This window comes from Nasonia vitripennis, chromosome 3 (genome assembly GCF_009193385.2).
Source record: "Nasonia vitripennis strain AsymCx chromosome 3, Nvit_psr_1.1, whole genome shotgun sequence".
Lineage (NCBI taxonomy): Eukaryota > Metazoa > Arthropoda > Insecta > Hymenoptera > Pteromalidae > Nasonia > Nasonia vitripennis.
In genome coordinates, this window is record NC_045759.1 from 17,209,971 (window position 1) to 17,231,634 (window position 21,664).

The window sequence follows — 21,664 nt, forward strand, 5'->3', positions numbered from 1 at the left end:
TTCCCTCTCTCGCGACGCGCGTGTGCCCTACTCTGCGGCAACGAAGACGGAGAGCGAGCGAGAGCGTGAAAGAGAGAGAGAGAGAGAGAGAGAGAGAGAGAGAGAGAGAGAGAGAGAGAGAAAACGCCAGGGGGAAAGGGAGGCGCGGCGCGGCTGCCCGAGGACCGGCTGCTCGGCAGTCTGTCACGGGGCGAAGAGCGGGAACCACGTTAACCGGTTCCCCGGTTACGGACGCACATATACACACACTCAAAGACATCCATATAGCGAGAGTCTCAGAGCTCTTTCTTTTGTACGATACGTATACCTTTTGCAGCAGCCAGAGGCAGTAGTTGCTCGCCCGGCGTTGCCTGCACCAGCAGCAGCAGCAGCAGCAGCAGGATCACACCACACGGAGCTCCAGTGAAAAATCATACGTTCTTTTTTTCTCTCTCGCTCGCTCTCTCACGGATCCTCGACAGTGCTACAACGCGCTCTCATGCGCCGGACGAGTCGCGGCATCGGCTCTCCTCCGCTGTAGAAGCGGCCAGTGAATTGCGCGCCGCGAGTATAGCGCATTCCACGTACGATTTTTTTTCGAGTCGAGAGTGTTTGTCAGTCAGCGATCGCCGCGAGTGAGCCTTTCTGAAAGGCTTGAGACAATCATCAACGACGCAACGAGTCTACGACAGCGATAACATGCTGACGGATATGACACCGGCGGCTGCCGGACAGCTCTATCCGCAGCTACAGTCCATCAGCAAGTCGCCAGTTCACGGACACGTGGTGAGTCTATGCTCAAACTTGATCTCTGTGCGAAAAGTGTCTGCGAGTGCGCCTCATCCGTAATGCATATAACAGTCGAAAATCAAAGAGGGAGGAAAAACGCTTCCGCGAGTCATCGGCTTATCGGCGCACGAACTGCTGGTCGATTAGCTGCTTTGGCCCCGATGGGTATCTTAAGCTCTGCCGACAGGTGGATCAGCGCGTTTGCGGCTCCTTCCGTCTGTCGAATCTCGTCGATCTGTGTAGAGACGAAAGATCGGAATCGGCTGCTTCTCTCTTGTTGTCACCGTCAGATTTCGGATAAGCGTGTCTGCTGGTGCAGACGTGGGCGATTTTCCTTTGACGGAGCTGCAGCAAATTGCCCCTAATATGCGGAGCCTTAACTTGATTTGCCTTTTTCGAATACGGGTTGAGATAGGCCATCTACGGTGGATTTAAATAAGCTTTGTTTTTTCAACTAAAACCTCCGGTGATTTGGACTTTTCTCGGGCTTTGAAACTGGATAATTGCTCTTTTTGTCGTCCGCGCAGTTGTCTTGGAGTGACAAGAATTTTTCGATATTATACCGAAAACTTGCCCGTTTCCTTCGGTATCCGGAGAATGACTGAGTTGTTTTACTCGGCTCACGCACACAATGCAAGTATTTCTCGCGCACTTTCACGGCTAGATGTATTCACAAATTTCGAGATTAGCATACTCCGGTCTTGCTCATAACGATAATTACAGCATTGATTTCAATTGTTTAACGCCGTCGAAACGAACAATCGCAAATTTTACAAGCACTTACCGAAACAATGATACAAAACCGTTCTTATGCCTTTGCCAGATTCCTTGCGCTAGATAAAGTTATATCAACCTCACAGCCGTATAATTGTAAAACATTATCCAAGTTGTCATCGCCCACGAATCTGTTTCAAAACATACGCTCAAGTCCACTCGCAGCTTCGACCAGTACACACAGCTTTCTCGTAGCTGAATAAACCATTGAAAACCCGCAACGAGGAGTTCCGGACGGTAGCCAGTGCGAAATCTGGAGCGCAGCCGCAATATATCCTATTATCCCGCGGCTGATCCGCGGATAATCTCCGCTCTGTTTTGACGGAAACGAGACAGCCGCCGCTGTCGACGACGAGGGAGTACAGCTTTTTCGCTGCTGCACACGTGTTTCCCTCTTTTTTTCCCCACTGCGCTCTCCTTCTCGCTCAGCTCCTTCACCACTAGAGCAGAATTTTATTTTATGACTCGGCCCCTTTCGAGAGAGCGAGAGGCCATGGCGATGATTTACGAGTCGGCGTAAAAAAGTAATTAAATCCGCGCTATCCCCTTGTGCTCGCGCGTTCATTATTAATTAAGCGCTAAGGGAGAGAGAGGGAGAGAGAGAGAGAGAGAGAGAGAGAGAGAGAGAGAGAGAGAGAGAGAGAGAGCAGAGAAAAATTAATCTGCGCGACGCTGATGCACATCGCACGTGCGCTCGCGGTATTATCTCGGATCTGTGTTCTCGAGGCCGGCGAGACCTGTGTCTGTGAGGGTATAAATGGGCTCGGCTCTTTTTGTCGTGTTTTTGCGCTCTATCGCAGCATCATCGATCGCTCGAGAGGAACCACTTGACTGCTCGCTCGGGTAGTCAAGGACTCGTAAGCTGTTGATTCGAGAATTCGCTCGGTACCTTATTGCATCGAAAATATTCACACGTTCGAAAATTTTCCATCGAATCATCCGATCGCGATGACATACGCTTCTCAATCGACGGAAATGAGTCGTGGCTTCCGTACGCGGACAGTAGCAGAGATGTATAATACGCGATAGAGACGGTACAAGGATAGATGAGCAAGAGAAAAAAATGTATCGAGTATCTCGCTGACAATACGAGAGCGAGAGAGATAGAGCCGGCGTTGCGTTGGGTTTCGTCCGTTGGGGGATCAAAAGGAATCTACCTGTGTCCCAGTCGCCGAGCCAATTATTTATCTGATCTCCTTTGTTGGCCGCACTGCTCCACTTGACAGGATGCGTGGGACATGGAATTCGATGCGTATTTCCTTGGTCACCCGATTCCCCATCCTGTTTTTCTCGGCTGTAGGAAAAACCTTTTTTCCGCCTCGATCCTCGTGTCGTCGCGTCTCTTCTTTTTTTTCGCGCTACTGTGCTGTGCACACGTACGTACACTGTATAATATACTCGCTCTCACAATGGACAGGCGGACGGTTTTTTGCGCAATGCACCTATACATCTCGAGAGACGATGCTTATCTGGAAAATAATTCCAGTCGATTATGCGCGCGATTGAGATAGCGATGGATAATTAAAAGCTCGGCGATTAAGACGTGAGTGCTCGCGCTTGGGAAACTGCATATTCTCGCCTCGATGTTATCGGCTATTTTCTCAAGTATATAACACAGTGCGTGATAATACGCCGTTTTCAAAACTCTCGAGCAACTTTCTCCTTCGATTCCCGAATTCGTAGTTCTCCGAACGCTCCGATGTTCCTCTTCCTCATGATAATAAGAAGATGACATTGCGCAAGTATGCAGCCCAAATATTTTCCTCCCCAGCTCTCTCTCTCTCTCTCTCTCTCTCTCTCTCTCTTTCTCTCTCCCTCTCTCTCTCTCTCTCTCTCTCTCTCATTCTCTCCATACACACACACACTGTGTAGCGCGCGTAGCTGCATCGAGCTCGCATAATCCGATTTCCCACTGAGCCGCAGTGTGCAGCTACGGGCTGCCCCTTTGAAGCGTCCTGCGTTGACATTCTCGAGTGCGACAATGGACTGGCAAGAGCGGCTTTCAAAACCTTCGGGCATTTTGCGGGCTTTTTATGTGACCTAAGAGGATTTACCTGAAGAGTCCGTGAGCGCCCCCGGATGTCAAGAGCGCGTCGTCCTAATTTGTCAGCGAGAGCGGGCTGCTCTCTTTATGCGAGCGAGTCCGCTGCTCTCTTCTCGAGATTTTCCATTCGAGTGATTGTGTACAACTGCAGTGTGCTGAGTCTCTCTGTCCCCCCGTTGTTTTCACATAACACCGCAGCGCGACGACGACGAGTCCAAACATTTTGGGTTCGATCCTTCGAAGCTAGTCGGCGTTAATCATCCGCTTACGCTCGTTTTGCGCGGTAAGTTCGTTTATTTAGCCAGTTTTATGCTATGCATCGAAATGCTTATTGTCGTGGCATTTAGCAGTTTGGCACAATGTGCAGGAACAGCGGCGTGTTTACCCATGTTTACGTTCTGTAATCTCCGGGAATCCATTGTTGCTGGCATTAATAAATGGGAGTAATGAGCTTTGGAACATTGGGAAAAACCTTGAATATTGCTCGGAAATGAAAACGTTACTTCCTAACACAGCTATATATACAAGCCCACTCTAATGAGTGACACTTTCGTCGCTCAATACACACGCACACAGCCAACCGCGTGTATAATATAGAGACGCATACGTCCTTTCGACGCTTCAGCCCCCGTGTGTGTGTATACACACATTATAACCTGGCCCATTTTCGTGCAGAGCGACAGCAGCAGCGCGAACCCCAATAGAAGAGTGTGTCAGCTCGCGCACACCTTTGGCTACAGCCGACCGCGCGGCAGATGTTCGAGGTGACAAAATGGCCGTCACTCTTTCGCCGCCGCCACTGACTCATTTCTCGCCTTTGTGTCGTACGCCAATTTCTATATTTAAATATCGGTTTTTCCCGCACTTATACATTTTACCGATAAAAATTCGAATACGCGTACGCACTTTTCAAACCGGCTCGTTTTCCCACTTCACATCTCCAAGTCGCAGTTGACACTCGCATACAATGAACCGCGCTCGAGCGCACAATATGATCGATAGCCGTTAATGTCGAGGTAGAGAAGCGAAAGATCGACGTTCGAGCGCGCAGGGAGCCTAGACGCGCACATAGAAACTGAAAAGTGCGCGAGAACTCGTCTCGCTGCAGTGTGAAAAGTTGTCTCCTTTGACGGCTTCTCTCACGCCGTGTTCGGCGAATCGCTTTGCATAATTACGCGATCGCTTTTGAACGCGTCCTTCTTGGGAACTAATACATTTGTTAGAAACTTTTGTATGAGAGAAATTATTATAAGATGTATATATTTTTTTTTCAAATCATTCAACCGCTCGTATAAAATCAAGCTTCCGTCTATACACTAAAGCTGTACACAACGAATAAAAAGCAGAGCCGTTTCTGCATCACGCGCAGCTCGTGTAAATCAATCGCAGCGTATTACACGAGAGAGAGAGAGAGAGAGAGAGAGAGAGAGAGAGAGAGAGAGAGAGAGGGAGAGAGAGAGAGAGAGAGAGAGAGAGAGAACCGGTGGACGGATATATCGGGAACTACATCCGCGCATGTGTGCTTAGCAACGTAAACATCACGTCGACCCACGCGTCACAAGCTGCAATTTGGCAGATATATATCGAACAAGAGAGAGAGCTGTGTAGTTGCATACGCGAGCGATGATGCGCCCTCCCACGCGCTCTCTGCTATACGTGTATGTGTATGTGTATATCGAATGGCGACGGCTTTCACTCCGGGGATTTTTCGTCCGCTGCATGTTTTGCTGTAGCATACGTCGGTGTACATTCGTTTTTTGCCGGGCGGAGAGTATAACGAGCTCGTTGATGACTTTCTGAGAGAAAATCGCACGCGCGCGACTTTCTAGATGATCGCCCTTATGCTCACCGGAATATAGATTTACTTGTTACATTAGTTTTGCCGCGTCTATTCTGTCGGAGAAGTTATGTGCGGCTGACATAATGCGTCCAAGAATAATAGCCCCGAAGTACGAGGAAAGTTGAATAAATGCATCATCCGCAAGTTTTTTGTGTAATTTTTTCTTTTTCGATAGACACACACACATACGAGCTTCGTATACACAATATTTCTCGAGGAGCCCTGAATAATACATGCCCCGAGTGTATACACACTCACACACGGGCGTAATTGATTTGACATATTCTGGTATATATCGCTCGCATTCAATAAGCCGTACATTTCCGCGTACTTATTTGTATACACTCGCGCGCGGGTGCATATAATATACTTTGTATTTTCTCTCGTGCCTTATTCACGAGCCCCGACCTCGTGTTTCTCTAACAAAACCCATACGCGCAGATCACTCACATATACCTACCCCCGCGAATATGAAATATTAATCCAGGAAAACCACGCTCCAGCTTTATACTACGATTACATTCTATACGGAACAAACTAAAGAGAGCAGCATTGCATCACGGGGACAAAAAAGAAAGCCTCGCATCGGCTACCTGCGATTCGTCGCACTCGAGATTCGCATGCGCGAGGTGACTCCGAGGGGAGAGAGAGAGAGAGAGAGAGAGAGAGAGAGAGAGAGAGAGAGAGAGAGAGTAGAGTATCCGGCGCGCGCTCGAGCATAGCAGGGGGCCGAAGCAGCCCAGCCACCCGCTGGGCGAATCAAAACAGCGCGTTACCACAACGCCCGGCTGATTTATCGGCTCGATGATACGGCTCGTCCGATTCAATTGGGAGCCGAGCGCGTATTTACGCGCCGGGGAAGACGGATCGCGCTTTTTGGCTTTTCAGCGCTGCGGTGATTGTACAAGGTCGTTGTTCGGGGATCGGAGATTTTCTGGCGTTGGAAATTTCGCTTTTGTGTATAGGTATAAGTAGCGCCGAATTCCGGAACGTATATACGTTATACGCGGCTCGAGTAGCATCCGGCGCTCTGGGAGTCTCGAAAAAGAGAGGTGAAACCGGTTCGCCGCCGCGCGGGTAATTGCTCTCGACCTTACGCCGATAACCGGCCGCTCGCGCAGTCGAAAGTATCATTATGTACACATATAGCTGTATACGCTAGTCGCCGGGGATATCTCCAGTCGCCTCTATAACTGATATTCTCTTGAGGAAGCAGCCGTGCAGGTGCGAATTTTAAAATGTGTGGATGTACCGGGCCTCTATAGTTTCTTTATAACGGCGATATATGAAAATGTCCACAAGTACGTGCTTATAATATGACGTTCAAGCGGGATGACAGAGCGGCAAATATTTGAAAAGTGATAATATCCCGTGAAAATTACGTCAAGATTATCCGCGCGTGTGTCACTCCATGTGTACACATCCACCTCGAGCCCTATAACACCCTCACAGCATACAGGTATACACACTCGAGAGATTAACAAGCGCAGGAGTGTATTCTCTTCGCCGCCGCCGCCGACGTCGCGTAATAAGGCGAACGGCTAAATATTTATAAGGCACATCGCCCCACGCGAGACTCGTTCCGGCCCAGCGTATAACATACACAGGTACAGCCATACACAGCTATATATACACACAGCCATGTCGTGCGCTCGTCTTTTTCGCTTTCGCGCGAAAAAAGGGAATCGTCCGTCGCGTGCGCGCGCGCGAGTGTATATAACTCCCCAGGAACGAGTGACGGTTAGCATAATTGAGGAACGACATTCTCCGCGCCGCGAGTGCGCCTTTTCTCGCGCCGCTCTCTCTCTCTCTCTCTCTCTCTCTCTCGCTCTGCGTGTATGTGTGTCTGTTATATCGTATACCTGTGCTCGCTTACACGCCTCGAGGTCTCTCGCAGCTCTTTCGTCTTTTCTCGCGTGTGTGCGTGTGGGTATATTCAATTGGCTATTTCCGAAGCGGCCGAGGCGAAAATCATCGGAGTACACTTTGGAGCTTGTAAAAACTCCTTTCGACCGAAGACCCCACCCTCGGGGCATGGGAAATTGGAGTATTTGCGAGTAACGAGTGCGATAATGAGCAAATCTCGTTACACATAATATGTGTGTATGTGTGTCGTTTGGACTTAAATACTCCGTTCGTATATATTTTTAGTATCGTTAATTTGCCCGGCCGTTCGCTCCTATAACGCAAACATCGGAATTAACTCATTACCGCGGTGCGCGAGCATTACACTAACCCCCTTTTAACCGATAACAATTTTCCCGCGCGCTAACAACGCTTCACCCCGTTTCCAACTTTCGCTACACACGCGCTCGCGGCTTAACCAACGAGAGGGAGTAAAATTTTCCAGTACAGCTATCGTTTCTTCGACTCGCGCGGAGTGGAAAAAATAGTCGGGCAGCGTCAAACGAGGCGTTTCCGCGTGTCGAACAAAAGCTAAATACCTCGGCGTATCTCAGTTAAGGATCTCGTTCTGCGCAACTTCGTAGCAGTCGCAATGGGTGAAATAGCTCGTCGGTGCAGTGCAATTGGGTTATTCGGGGAGATAAAGGAGCTGCAGCAGCTTTAAACGCTTGCAATTAGCGGAGGTATAGTACGCGTATTATAATACATATCCTGCTTAAGTTTAGTTTTCAATTATTCGCGCTCGATGGCGAAAAACGCGATGAAGTTTTTACACAGATCGGGAGTCGTAATATAAGAGCGAGCATTGACTGTATACATGACGCAATCGGGGAAAAAGGTGTGCGAGCATGCGAAATCAGTCTTAATAGTAGTTTTGGAACTGCGGCCTATCTCCCACCGGATCGACAACTTTCCGAACATCCGATTCGGTGATTTGAAATCAGCAAAACTCATCCGTGGATACATGGAACCGCTACACACACATCCACTCGAAAAATAAGAAGAAAAAAGAATCTCGAAAAATTACCACCTATCATCCTCCAATCGAGCGCAGTTATACAAAATTGCCCCGACTCGCTCGCGCGAATTTCCTTCCACTTCGTCGAAAGCGCCTGATATATCTCATTGCGTAACGATCGCGCGCATCATCCGTTCTCGTCATCCCGTTATACACATACGGCGCTGCATCGACGACTTTTCCGCAATAACGCTTCCTTTCCCGCAAAAAGCTCGGGGCTACCGCGTACACACACTCTCCTCTCGTCCCCGGCTTCCGCCGTCCTCGCGTATAATAATCGCGCCACACATACGTCGCTTGTAATTCCCTCGTATCACGCCATATCGCTCCTGCTTTGCTATATACCGCTGCAGCGCACTTTCACGAGAGCTGCGCCTTTTTTCGGCGCGTACGTCTCTCCGTTTTTGTTTTCCTTTTTCATAATACACACACTCGAGGAATCGATCGCGAACTTTCTAAAATTCGCGCACACGCATACTCTGACGCGCGGCTAAGCTCTGATCGTTAATGGCTATCTCGTCGTGCGTGTGCGCGCGTGTGTGTTTGTGTATAGGAGTAACTTTTTATCGCGAGCGCGCGCTTCTGCGCGTGTATACACAGGGTAATGGCTCGGCGTTTTTCTGAGGCTATAGTCGCTTATAGAGTCCCCTAATTTGTCGCTCTCGGGCTTCCAGCCGCGGTAAGTGGCTTTAGTTTCTCTCTTTTTTTGCCTCGACTGCGTACGCGCGTACTATATATATATATACACACACACACACACGTCGAGCTTCTCTTCCGCTCTTTCTTTCGCTATATATACCGCGCGCAGATTGGCTACCTTTTCGAGGCCTCACTTATTCATGGCTTCATTTTCGCCGAGAATGTTATACATTTTCAGTATGGATAATTAATCGGTTCCTACGCGCGTCTTCGATAAATAACGATCGAATTCCGAGCATTTAGTCCGCATAAAAGCCCGAAAAATATCGCCGTAAAATCGTGCGGTACTATGGTCGCTCGGGAAGACAAACTACGAAAGTATACAGTCGTAATTTATTTACGAGCCCTCAAGTGGCTCGGCTTCTCTCACGGCTAGTCCAAAGGTCAGCCTCTCCATATAGGCATCCCCTCTGCCGAATCGCGAAACAATAAATCTGAAGTGGAGCGGAGCGCCGTAGGCACCCTGCTTATACCATAATACACACAGCAGCGGCAGCAGCGGGGGTGGCCTAATATGTCACAGTCTGTTGCAGCTCTGATCTCTCAAGAGAGAGAGAGGGACGCGATTTTACGCCGGGGGGTATATACGACGCGCTATTAATGGACCGATTCATGGTGCTACATAGCCCCGATCGGATGTTATAAAAGCTCGTCGCGCGGGAGCTGTCTCTCTCTCGGATCGAATCAATCTCGCCCCCGCGCACGTCTTAATGAGATTAGCGCCGGATGAGTTTTCGTCCCGAAGTAAATCAACGCGCGGATGTAAGTATAGACAGTTTTCAGAAGCGATTTTGTTGATAAACGCATAGAATTCGCGGTGTAGTGTAACTGGGATATAGCTATAGATACGGTGCGGAGGTGAGGGAGAGGAGAACAAATTGGTTCGCGTGTCTTCTCTCTCTCACTCGGCGCAGAATTTATAGCTTCATCGCGCGCGGCCGCTTGCAAAACCGAGCTGTAAACGCATGCCACTTCATGCACATAACACATGCCATGCAAAACTACTCGCTGTGTGTATGTATATGTATACCGGCGCGGCAGTTCCAGATTTAAAAAGATTCCGGCTTACGCTTCCCGCATATACTAGGCACAGTGCGATTGATGCGTGCGGGAATTTTCTGGCGTTTTTTCACAAATATTTCCGAGTATTCCGTCTACAAAAACGAACCATAGAGAAGAGGTTACGTAACGCCTATGATTTATCGCCGAGCTGTGGGCATCGACATAATCTAATAAATCGAATTTATCCTCGAAGCACACATAACACGGCCTCGCGCTCGGCGGCATTGAAAAAAACAATAAATATTTATTTGGCATTTTTAAAATTGGTTTCCCGACGAGCCGCGCACGGAGAAGCTGAAGAAGGAGAAGAAGAAGGAGCAAATATATCATCCACTAAAGAGTAGCGAAAGAGACTATACTCGCGCCGGTTTACGAGGCTCTCGCGCGGCGAGATTTCATTTTTCGACTGCCGCCGCTTTGACAAGGGTGGGAACGAGCTCGGACTTTCAACAGCTCGTATTCGTATCTGCAGTGCACGGCAGCCGCGCGATTTGTCAGAACATCTCTCTCTCTCTCTCTCTCTCTCTCTCTCTCTCTCTCTCTCTCTCTCTCTCTCGCTCTTGAGAGAAAGAGTTTCCACCGCTGCGATGCCGAGAGAAAGAGAGCCGAGGAGAAAAGGCGAGGGAGACCGACTGACGAGTGTGATTTACTGCGGGCAGTTTTGCCGAGCGGCGGCTCTCTATTTGTAACACTTCGCGGCGTGTTATTATATACGATGGATATGTTGCTCGAGTTTTCGCAAATCATTCGGTTGTTTCGGTTAAAAGTCGCGTTTCCTGTTATGTTATTTTAGAGGAAGATATGGAAAAAAGAAATCTAGGAGGAACGGCCGTAACTCAGCAGGAAATATGATCGATTAATTTGTGTATCGGAAATCATCAATATCATTCGGGAGTCGACTGCCCGACGGCGGCTTCACACCCGAACTTTTCGACTCTCTTGAGAGAAAGAGAGTCGTATACTAATACGAGGAAAAAAGGCCGCTGCGGCTCGCTTGATTCTTCGTTTATATGCTAATAATATCGGCTAATTTATCGTCTAATTCGGGACCGGCCGCGCGTTTACACGCGTCGGCGCGTTCGGATATCTAATTGAAAGAGGATACTGCCGCCGGATAGAGGTGCTGCAATAACACACGGACCACCGCGGCTGATGCCCAGCTTTTTGGATTAATAAACTCGCTTCTATACTGCGTAAAAGAACCTTTTTCGTATACGATTGCGCCGCTGCATTGATAAATTTTATTCAATTTTTTTTTAACTCATTCATAGTGAATTCACCTCCAAGTCCAATCATCGTTATTTTCGCGAATCAAAAAAAAATATTTAAATCAATTTCGACTGATGGCCTTATTGCAACAGTTGTAGAAAGGACTCTCTTAAATCGCCAGGGAGGACCGATTAACAAAACAAATTGCGAAGCATCTCCCGCACATCCGGCCAAAACGGGCTACCGCAGCGCAGTAGCGGCAGCAACAAAACGCGCAAAACTCGAACGTCGGCGAAAAGTACAAGATCGTTAATAAAAAATATACGCGGGAGAGAAGAGCAGAGCCCGCGCTACCATATACACAGCGCCCGCGCTTCGACGAGCGAAGGAAAAAGAGAGAAGAAACCTATATAGCCGGCGGCCAATTCTGTCTATATGCTAATGCCCCAGCTTCTGATATACGCCAGTTTGCGCCTCTGGCGCATCCTCCATGAGAGGAAAGCGCTACCGCTTCTCTCTCAGCGCGTAAACGCGGTTTCCGAGCGAGCGCCCTGTAAGCGATATATTTGGCGAACTTCATTATTGTGTATACACGCGCGCCGCTACTGAAAATCTCCTCCGCGATACTCGACGCAATTATACATTGCGGAATACCGCAGCTCGCTCGTAATTTCCACATTACCGTAATTGCCCCAGCCGTATAGCCGTGCTTTTTATCGCGCGAGTAGAGCGCTGTATATAAATCAGCCGGAAAAAGCCGAAGCGCGCGCCAATAATACGCGGACGTAACAGCCCCGCTGTGAGCTTTTTATCGTGTGTACAGTACAGTACGCGACAGATCGCGCTAATTGGTCCTGCGCTGGAAATTACGCTCGCTGCGCATGCAAAACCGCGCACTCTCGCATTATCCGCTTAATGAAGACACAAAGCTCGAGTAGTGCGACGAGCCAGCGCTTTTCCGGGGAAGCGATTTTCCTCAACGCGCGCGCTTTTTTCAAGGGAACGAGTGAACTGTATATAGGTATACGCAGGTGCATTATCGACTGGAGCGTCGCAAAGAGGGGAAAGAGTTAACTGGTCGCGAGTTATGGCCGGGCAGTATAACGTCTGCTTAATATTCAACGCCGGTAGGGCGACAGATTTACGATTGCTAATGAATTGGCAGACTCTCTCTCCCCCTCACTGTCTCCTTTTTCGGGAACGCAGCAGTCGCGTAGTGCATTTTTCATCACTCCTCGCTCTCCGTGCGGGATAATAAAAGTACGACTCGGCGTCGTTGATGGACGCGGTAAAAATTAATCGTATACGTATGCGCAGCTTCTCCGCATTGATTTCCCGAGCTTCCGGTCTGATTTCGAGTCATCAAATGCACATTTTGCTGTAAGCTGCAGGCTATATAGCTGCTCTGCGCCAGCGCTTGTAATTAAGATGTTGAGATTATTTTTTCCATCTCCATATATAGTCTCATTGCATTCTCTCTCTCTCTCTCTCTCTCTCTCTCTCTCTCTCTCTCTCTCTCTCTCTCTCTCTGTTTCGCTTTTTTTCCTTCGGGGATGGATCGTCGGCAAAAAACTTCCGTTAGAAACTTAAACGCTAAGTGCTCGCGGAGAGCAGTAGGCTGACCGAAAGTTAAGTAGCCCGTAATTTTCTACTCACGCGCGTGTATAACGCTAGGCATCTGCTCCATGGAAATATAGAAATTATCCGTTTTATAATACAGTCGCGTGTCTGCTTGTGTAATTTATTTGTCGCTAACGGTATAAAATATATCGTCCCGTTAATAGATTCGATGAAAACGACTATACGAAAAATCGCTTATCCCATAACGATATTTTTCCCATAACATAATCTCAGTCGAAAACTGGAATTCAAAGAATCAATTTTTTGCTGTAAACCGGCGAGCCTCCTAATTTCGCCGTACACCAGGCGAGAAAGAGAGAGAGAGATAGAGAGAGAGAAAAGCTCGCATCCCTCTCTCTCTCTCTCTCTCTCGGGCGCGCGCATCTAACGATATTTTTTGCGCAATGCGCTTCCGAAAACTCGCTCCGACCTTATAGCGCAGCTCTTAAGGACGAAATTACGGGCGTATAACGCTAGCGAGGAGAGAGAGAGAGAGAGAGAGAGAGAGAGAGAGAGTAGGTCTCTCGCACTGCAGGCCCTTTACCCGGAAATCGTTAAGGTCCTTCGTTACCTCTCTCTCTCTCCGGCAATTTCGACTTTGTCGAGCGCCACACGATACGTCTAGTCGCGCGCGCGTATGCATAAAAAAGGCAGCGCCGAAAAGAGAGCAGCAAAAACGCGGTAAATCATAAAAGTAGGAGACGGCGGCGATGATGATGATGATGATGATGATGATGATGATGATGATGAGGAAGAGGGAGAGGAAGAGCCGATAGCCGAATAAATCTCGGCAGCTCCCTGTTTTGTTGCCCGCAGGGCCGCGTGCGTATATATATATAGGTGTCCTGTACACACATTCACTCGGGTGTATAGTCGTTATATGTATATTCGGGAGTCGCCGGTCCGTCGATTGGGAGTAAAACCCCCGTAATGATCTATCCCTCTCTCTCTCGCCCTTCTGCTCTGGCTAGATGGGCTTTAATTAAAAAACATAATTTAGAAGTGGCAAGGGACGAGCGAGAGAGAGGAGCAGTACAGGTAGCCGAGAGACTCTGGTGGGAACTAACGCGTGCGAGAGAGTTCCGAATCGAGTCGGGCCTCGAGGGTTCATGAATAAAATTATTAATCCGGAGGATATGGAGAGAGAAAGAGAGTAGGACTTTACACTCGCGCGGCTCCTTTTATCGACGAGACTACTCAATGGGCGACTTTCGCTCGATTCAACAGATTCGAGGTGTAAGAGGCTGAAGAATATTTGTTTTGCTGGATACTATAGTTGCTTTTTATTCATAGGGACGAGACGCTTAGGCTTTCACTTCTACAAGTATCGAGCGCTCCTCGAGCACAATTTGTTCTTACTTACAGAACTTGCAGTAACAGCAGCTGAAAGTTTCGCGATAGACATAAGTGTCCCGTCCTGTCTCAAATTACCCAAAAAATATCTCGAGCCCGAGAACTTGTTTGCACTTTGAGATTCGTCCATCAGCGAGTTTCTTATTACAGAGCAGCGTTGAGCGTCCGATCGCAGAGGTGACGTCGTTGTCGCGCCGTCCTTCATTAAGTTTTTCGTGGTCCGTCGCGCGAGGCGAAAAGAGAAGTGCGTCGAGATTCGCGTCAGCGTGACCGGGAACCGGGAGAAGTTAAAAATCCATTTGTCTCTCGGGAAAAAAAGGATTAAAGACGCCGCTGGTCTCGATGAAAAAAAAAATTGTTGTCGCGACGCGCTGAGAAAGGAAGAGGACTAAATTTGAAAATTTCAACGATTGTACTGTGCAGCTTGATTTTTCGAGTATTTACACAAAACCTCGTAATTCCCAAGATTTATGAAACCACACTCGGACAAAAAAGGCCATAACGACTCCGCGTTTATTTCGAAGCAGGTGCACGGGGTAAAAAACCCAAAAGACGAATGAACTCCCGAGACTTATCGCTCGCTTATACAGCCAGGGGGAAGTCTTATCGCTCGACTCCGCTCGCATGCGCCGTCCGATAAACAAATAATTAGCATTAGAACTCTAACCCGCATCGGTCGTATCGGTCGATCGCCTCGCATGCGAAAGTCTCGGGAATACCTCCGAAACATCGTTTGGAGCTTTCGGATTGAATCGTTCTATAAACTTTCGACTATATCTTCAGTACAATACCCCGTCCATATCCATTATTATGCAGTTCAAAAAGAAGCGTTAATTGAGAATCGAATATCTCTCGGCTGTTTAAATGAAAAGGATTTCCGGGGGCTCGTAATTTATGCGGCCACAGCGGGACGTTCTCGGCCGGGCGTTATTAGCCCCCGCGTGACGTAGTCAGCCGCTAAAACAAAGGATCGAAGCCGCCGAGCCTTTCAACTCCGCCGGCGCGTGTGTAGTCGATTCTCTCTGCGCGCCCGTGTGTAATTCTCTCCGCGGCCTGCTGCTCCTCCTTTTTTTTCGTTTTTGGGGCAGAGGCGCCGAGCTGATGATGTTTTCGCGGCCTTCGATCTCTTCCCCTCGCAGCTTTTTACTGCGGCGTCTCGCTCTCGCGTCGACATTGTTGCTCTATTAATGAGGAACGAATCTCGCGGTCGAGGGAGAAAAAGATCGTTTTGGTATTACATGATAATTTCCGTCCGCTGTATATAACGTGTGTAAGTTCTTCAACGAGCGCCATCGAGGCCGCCCCGATTAATCTCGGCGGGGCCTTTTATTGAGTGCAAATTTCGGTGTAAAATTTGACTTTATTACGGGCCATTACACACGCTCTCTCGAGCTTCAGACAGAGATTGCGTTTTAAATTTGAAATTTATGAAAGCGCGCACTCTATGAGCCCCTCGTATGCGTGTGTAGGATATAATAGTTGCCTCGATCGTCGCAAGAAAAAAGAATCCTCATCCCGCATGCCTCGAACGTTCGAAGCAAAATTGAATCATGCGCGGCTGCAGCGCCGCATTACAATTGATATAATTCAAAGACAATTACGCTCGCGCGAGCGAGACACGCCTTGAATAATCAAGCGCGCGCATTTCTCAGATAGAGCTCTGCGCGCATATTCGCGCTTGATAAAACGCTCGATGAAAGTCTCACCTTTCGCCGAGCGATGCAATGCTCTGTGTGTGTGTGTGTGTGTGTGTGTGTGTGTGTGTGACTTTGAGAGACTGTATCGTGGCCCCTTCTCGCAATTACGTTGTTTGCAATGAATTGTGACGTGCCCTCGCCGACACCTTTTCATCGGCGACGGCAATAGCTCTCTCGCGCAATAATCCTTTCGCGCGGCGCAGTGTATGCCGAGTTTGTTTCTCAACGAATCTCTGATTTAAAAAAAAAGAAAAAATTAAGTAAAAGTAAAAAAGCGACAGCCTGCGTTGTCTCCTCTCCGCGTAGCTCGAAGGTGCATTGTTCTGCGCGCCACTCGTCGGTATAGTCGTCGCGCAGTCGTCGGATCAATACGAGAACTCTATCCGCTCGCTCGCGGAGAGAGGGCGTGGCCCGGGCGAGATACGCTACTCGCTCGCGCTCCGAAGCTACCTACCTACCCCCCTCGTAGTGTTGGTATTAGTGCTAGTCGTCCTCGTCGTCGCGGAAACTCCACCTTTTCCACTCGCGACGATACACGCGCGCTTCTTCGTCTTCCCTCGTGTCTGTTGCTTGTTTTGCCGCTGGAATGCATCGGTTCAGTATATTGTATGGGGTTTTTGAATTTGGAGTGGATATTACGGAAACGATGCGGTGGGTGTATTGAGTTTATGTATAGGAAAGGGGTAGAGGCTACTCGATGCGCGCACGGCCTGGTTTACAGAGGGCTTATAGCCTTGTCTGCTAGTGGTATATCAATATTGTAACGTACATTGTGTGCGCGGCTTATCGTCGTGACTGAGCTTTAATGAGTATGGATGTGTTCCTCTGCATTTACTGTGTCAATAGAGTACACTGCCAGTAGTCGATCATTGCAACTTTAGAGAGATAGATATGCATGCGCTATACTGTTTATAGTTTCTTTCGCATTGCGGTCGATGGATAATCGTTTTTAAACAATTCATGATGCTTTGTACACGTGGCTTTAGCATGGGTCGAAGCAATTTTTTTTTATCTTCGCTGTATACTCTTTTCAATTCTTTTTCTTACATTTCTCGACATCTACACTCAGAATTCAATATTTCACGACGATCAATCCGCGATTAACCAAACACGCACTATATACGTGTATTTACCCAGTGTGTAAAGACACGGTAGCTAGTTCAGGGCACACACGCACATACGTGTAAAGATCCGTCCAATTTGCCGCGGCGTCTGCGAGTTCAAGCCCTTTATAATTCAATGGCGCATCGCGCAGCGGAGAGAGTTTCCGCGTCTCTGGCGCGCACACGTATGTGTGTGTGTGTGTGTGTCTTTCCGTCTGGGTACAGGCGCGCGCGCGGGTGGAGGCGTGTCGCCTCGATGGCGCCGGCTGTTAATGGCCACCGGCGGCCAGACTTTAATTTCCTGCTCCTGCGCTGCTTCCGCGCGGTCCTTTTACCTTTTCGTGTCCAAAATATCCTTTGCCCGTTTTGGCCTCGCTCTCTGTCCCTTTTTCGTTTATTCGCGGCTGAATCTCCGAGCGCGAGCGGAGCTGCTACTTCTCTCTGCGCGCGTTCGCGAGTGATTTTCTTGCTCAATTTGCTCCGTCTTTTCTGCTCTTGTAGGCGAACAGTCCGTCGAAATTGAATTTCAAATTAGAAAGAGTGGAGAGAGAGAGAGAGAGAGAGAGAGAGAGAGAGAGAGAGAGAGAGAGAGACAGAGCGAGATTGTCAAAGGTTCTTTGCATATGGAAATCGCCCCCCTCTCCCCTTTTCTGCGGAGGATAATCTTTCCTTTGCGCGCGACTGTCTTTGGGTGTAGACACGTTGCGTATAATGTATCATACGCAGATGGAATTACGATTCGCGCAGTAGCTCCGAATCCGGAGCTGGAAATTCGGTAGTTCGCCTCGGGGACAATTTGCATGAAACTGCTCTAGATGAGCCACCTCGGGCCTCATTACCCCGCGGCGAAGCCAATCTTCAAACTCTTGCCCTCTGCTCGCTCGTCCTCGAGCCGAACACTGACCGCGGCTGTATGGTCTAGGCGAGCGAGCGAGCGAGAGAGCGCCGGGCCAATTTTGTGTCATTATGCACCCTCGGGCTGGACTCTCGCCTTTTCGGGACCCTGGGAGCGAAACTCACCGACGCACACACAGACTCCGAGCGGCGGACCTTTTTTATATCCGCGTCGGGCGAGGAGCGTTTCCAGGCGCGATTACCCAGCGCCGACCTCTGCGAGCGAGAGAGAGAGAGAGAGAGAGAGAGAGAGAGAGAGCGCGCGCACAGCGGCCCCCGAACGTTATTAGCGAACTGCTCTCTCTCGCTTCTCCAAAATAATGAAATTATAATGAGTAAAACTTTTTATCTCCTCTCTTCTGGGAAAGCGTAATCGATTACCCCGAAGAGCGCCGGGGAGGTTTACGCAAGCCTTCTCGGAACGGCTCTATAACGTCGCCGTCGCAATTACCAGGCGTTTTTGTTTTCATGCCCCTACCACTACTCTAACGTATTTTATTGGAAATCTCCGGTGAGCAGACTGACTAACGGTTCGTTGTGTTTGTTGTGTTTCAGGATCATCCGGGACTGCGCGGCACGCCGCTGGCGATGCTCGCGGCCCAGTGCAACAAGCTGAGCAGCAAGAGCCCGCCGCCGCTGGCGGACGCGGCCGTGGGCAAGGGCTTCCACCCGTGGAAGAAGAGCCCGCAGAGCAGCGGCAGCTCGCCCCAACACTCAAGCCAGTCGGCCGGCTGCACGACGACCGGCGTCACGCAGCGGCCCACCGCCACGAGCAGCGCCGGCAGCACCGGCGGGGGCTACGCTCGCGCCCCCGTCACCTCGTGCGCCTCGACCGCGCCCCAGTACGCCAGCGACCTCTACTTCCCGGGCACGGCCAGCGCTCAGCCGGCCAGCGAGCACCACCACCAGACGAGCATCCTCGGCAAGGTGGAGGGCGCCACGCTCGGCTCATGCTCGGTCTACGGTCGGCACCCCTACGAGTCCTGGCCGTTCAACGCGATGCCCGGCGCGAGCCACGGCGGCATCAAGGCCGCCGACGGCTGGTGGGACGTGCACGGCTCGACCGCGGGCAGCTGGCTCGACGTCAGCGGCACCGTGGGCGTCGGCGTCCACGCCGCCCAGATGGCCAACTACTCGGCCGCCGCTGACTACTCGACCAGCCTGGCCCTAGCCGGCAACCACCTGCTCAGTCAGACGAGCGCCGGGCACAACCTCCTGCAGGACACGTACAAGTCCATGCTGCCCGGTGGCCCGCCGAGCTTCGGTCTGCACCACCACGGCGGCGCTGGCGGCGGCGGCGGCGGAGGGGCCTCCAGCCCGCAAGGGAACGCGGGCGGTGGTGGGGGCGCCGGAGCCGGCGTCAGCCAGGCCCCCTCGCCGCGCTCGCAGCGCCGCTACACCGGACGCGCCACCTGCGACTGCCCCAACTGCCAAGAGGCCGAGCGGCTCGGACCGGCCGGCGTCCATCTGCGGAAGAAGAACATCCACAGCTGCCACATACCCGGCTGCGGCAAGGTCTACGGGAAGACGTCCCACCTGAAGGCCCACCTGCGCTGGCACACGGGTGAGCGACCGTTTGTTTGCAACTGGCTTTTCTGTGGCAAGCGGTTCACACGTTCGGATGAATTGCAGCGGCACCTTCGAACCCACACCGGCGAAAAGAGATTCGCCTGCCCGGTCTGCAACAAGCGGTTCATGCGCAGCGATCACCTCGCGAAGCACGTCAAGACGCACAGCAGCAGCAGCAGCAGCGGCAGCAAGGGCAAGGGGGGAGCGGGGAGCTCGTCGGCCGAGTCCTGCTCCGACAGCGAGGACAACGGGAGTCAGCAGAGTCCCACTTCCAGCTCGGGGGCGGGTCAGGTGCAGGTGTCCCAGGTAACGCTGCCGGCGGGTCCGCAGCCGGCCCAGCAGGCTCCCCAGCAGCCAATGCAGCAGCAGCTGGGCCAGCCGGCGCACCAGCCGGGCAGCTCGCCTCCGGACACCAGCACCAACTCGCTGCCGAGCAGCGCCAACAACACCTTGTCGCATCAGTCGACGGCGCCCATGACCCCCATGCAGATGACGCATCCCTCGTCTCTGAGCCAACACCATCCCCACCACCCGCATCTCCCGCCGCTAATGCACCACCACCCGCACCATCACGTGGCGGCGGCGGCAGCGGCGGCGGCGGCCTCCGTCTCGGCCCATCACCATCATCATCATCATCATCCTCACGCCGGGATGAGCATGCACTGAGCCCGGTGGGGCCCGGAGCAGCCTCCCACGCGGCCCTGGGCTCCCCCCTATCCTACCCACTGAACCTCAACCTCATCCACCACCAGAACTCCCAGTCTGCGGCGGCCTCGATGCTCGCCATGCAGCAGTCCTACCAGCAGCACCAGCAGCAACAAGCCCAGCAACAAGCCCAACAGCAACACCACCACCAACAGCAGCAACATCCCGGCTACTCCCAGCAGAACCCCGGCACTCCCGGCCAAGCTCAGACCCCCTCGCCATCCTCGCCGCCACCTGTACATAGTCTCTAATAGGCCGACACTCCTACGCGCTACCCCCTTCTCCTTCGCACGCCACATGTTTTTTGATTGAATTCTCTCGATACTTTTCGACTCTTCTTATATATATACGAGATGATGATGATTATTATTACGATTACGATTATTATTATTACGATATCTATGGAATACGGACTACTGCTACTTTCACCAAAATTGTGAACGACCACCTGCACATACGGAACTCTCGTTGTGTACTCGAATGGGGAGCTCGTTTAGACTATATACATATGCAGAAATGCAGAAAGTAAGAGAGAGAGAGAGAGAAAGAGAGAGAGAGAGAGATACTATATATATTATTGAAAAAAAGAAACACGTGTAAATAGCTATACATAGTGCGCGCGACTGTCTGACGAATTGTAGGAAAACAAAACGCGACCGAGTGTGCGAGAATGCGAGGACGAGTGAACGTGATATATATATACAAAAATCATACGTTGTTTTTCTTTGCGTTAGATTTACTATATATATATATATATATATATATATATATATATATATATATATGCTGCGACGTTGTGAGCCACACATTCACAGACACATTGTATAAAGTTATATAAAAATTTGAGAACGAGTGCGTGAGTACGAGAGAGCGACTGGTGCGACAGAGCGAATGACGGCACACGGTACGGAGGAACGACACGCACACGAACACTCACACACACACATACACTTAGCATACGTAGATGATGTTATATATAAATAGACAAGGCGACTAGTCACAAAAGTTGCGCGTAGCCTCGCCGATTTTGTGAAGCGTCCGCTCGATTCTCCATATTCGATGGGTATGCGAATCGACAGAGTTCAATACGAATATATACATAGTTTGAGAGAATGTGAGAGGGAGAGAAAGAGAGAAATGAACGATAGCGAAATAAATCAAGTTTTCTCGTCTACAATTATAGCAGGAAAAAAAAGAATTATTATCAATCAATTATTATTATTACTACTAGTCGCGCGAGCGCGACGCAGGTCCTCTCATATCACGACGATCGGCTCTATCTCGATACTAGTATCTTACGATTATTATTAATTATTAATTATTATTATTAATTATTATTAGATTATTATTATGAAGATTATAAATTCATTAAAAAAAAGAGATACAGAGGAAAATAAACGATGC

General features: G+C 50.1%; 1 protein-coding gene across 3 annotated transcripts in view; it reads left to right on the forward strand.

Moving 5' to 3' along the window:
- LOC100122473 (buttonhead/sp8-like) overlaps positions 1-20,854 on the forward strand; it is an 88,579-nt gene extending 67,725 nt beyond the window's left edge. Inside the window, exons 1-3 of one of the 3 annotated variants that reach the window (XM_031927765.2) lie at positions 158-765; positions 18,542-19,550; positions 19,619-20,854. In XM_031927765.2, coding sequence (XP_031783625.1) covers positions 679-765; positions 18,542-19,550; positions 19,619-20,511 — 1,989 coding nt within the window. In that variant the 5' untranslated portion in view covers positions 158-678 and the 3' untranslated portion in view covers positions 20,512-20,854. Of the gene's footprint in view, positions 1-157; positions 766-18,541 lie in introns of those variants that run through there. The other 2 variants (XM_031927764.2, XM_031927766.1) reach the window with 2 other exon arrangements.
- Positions 20,855-21,664: the final 810 nt, after the last annotated feature.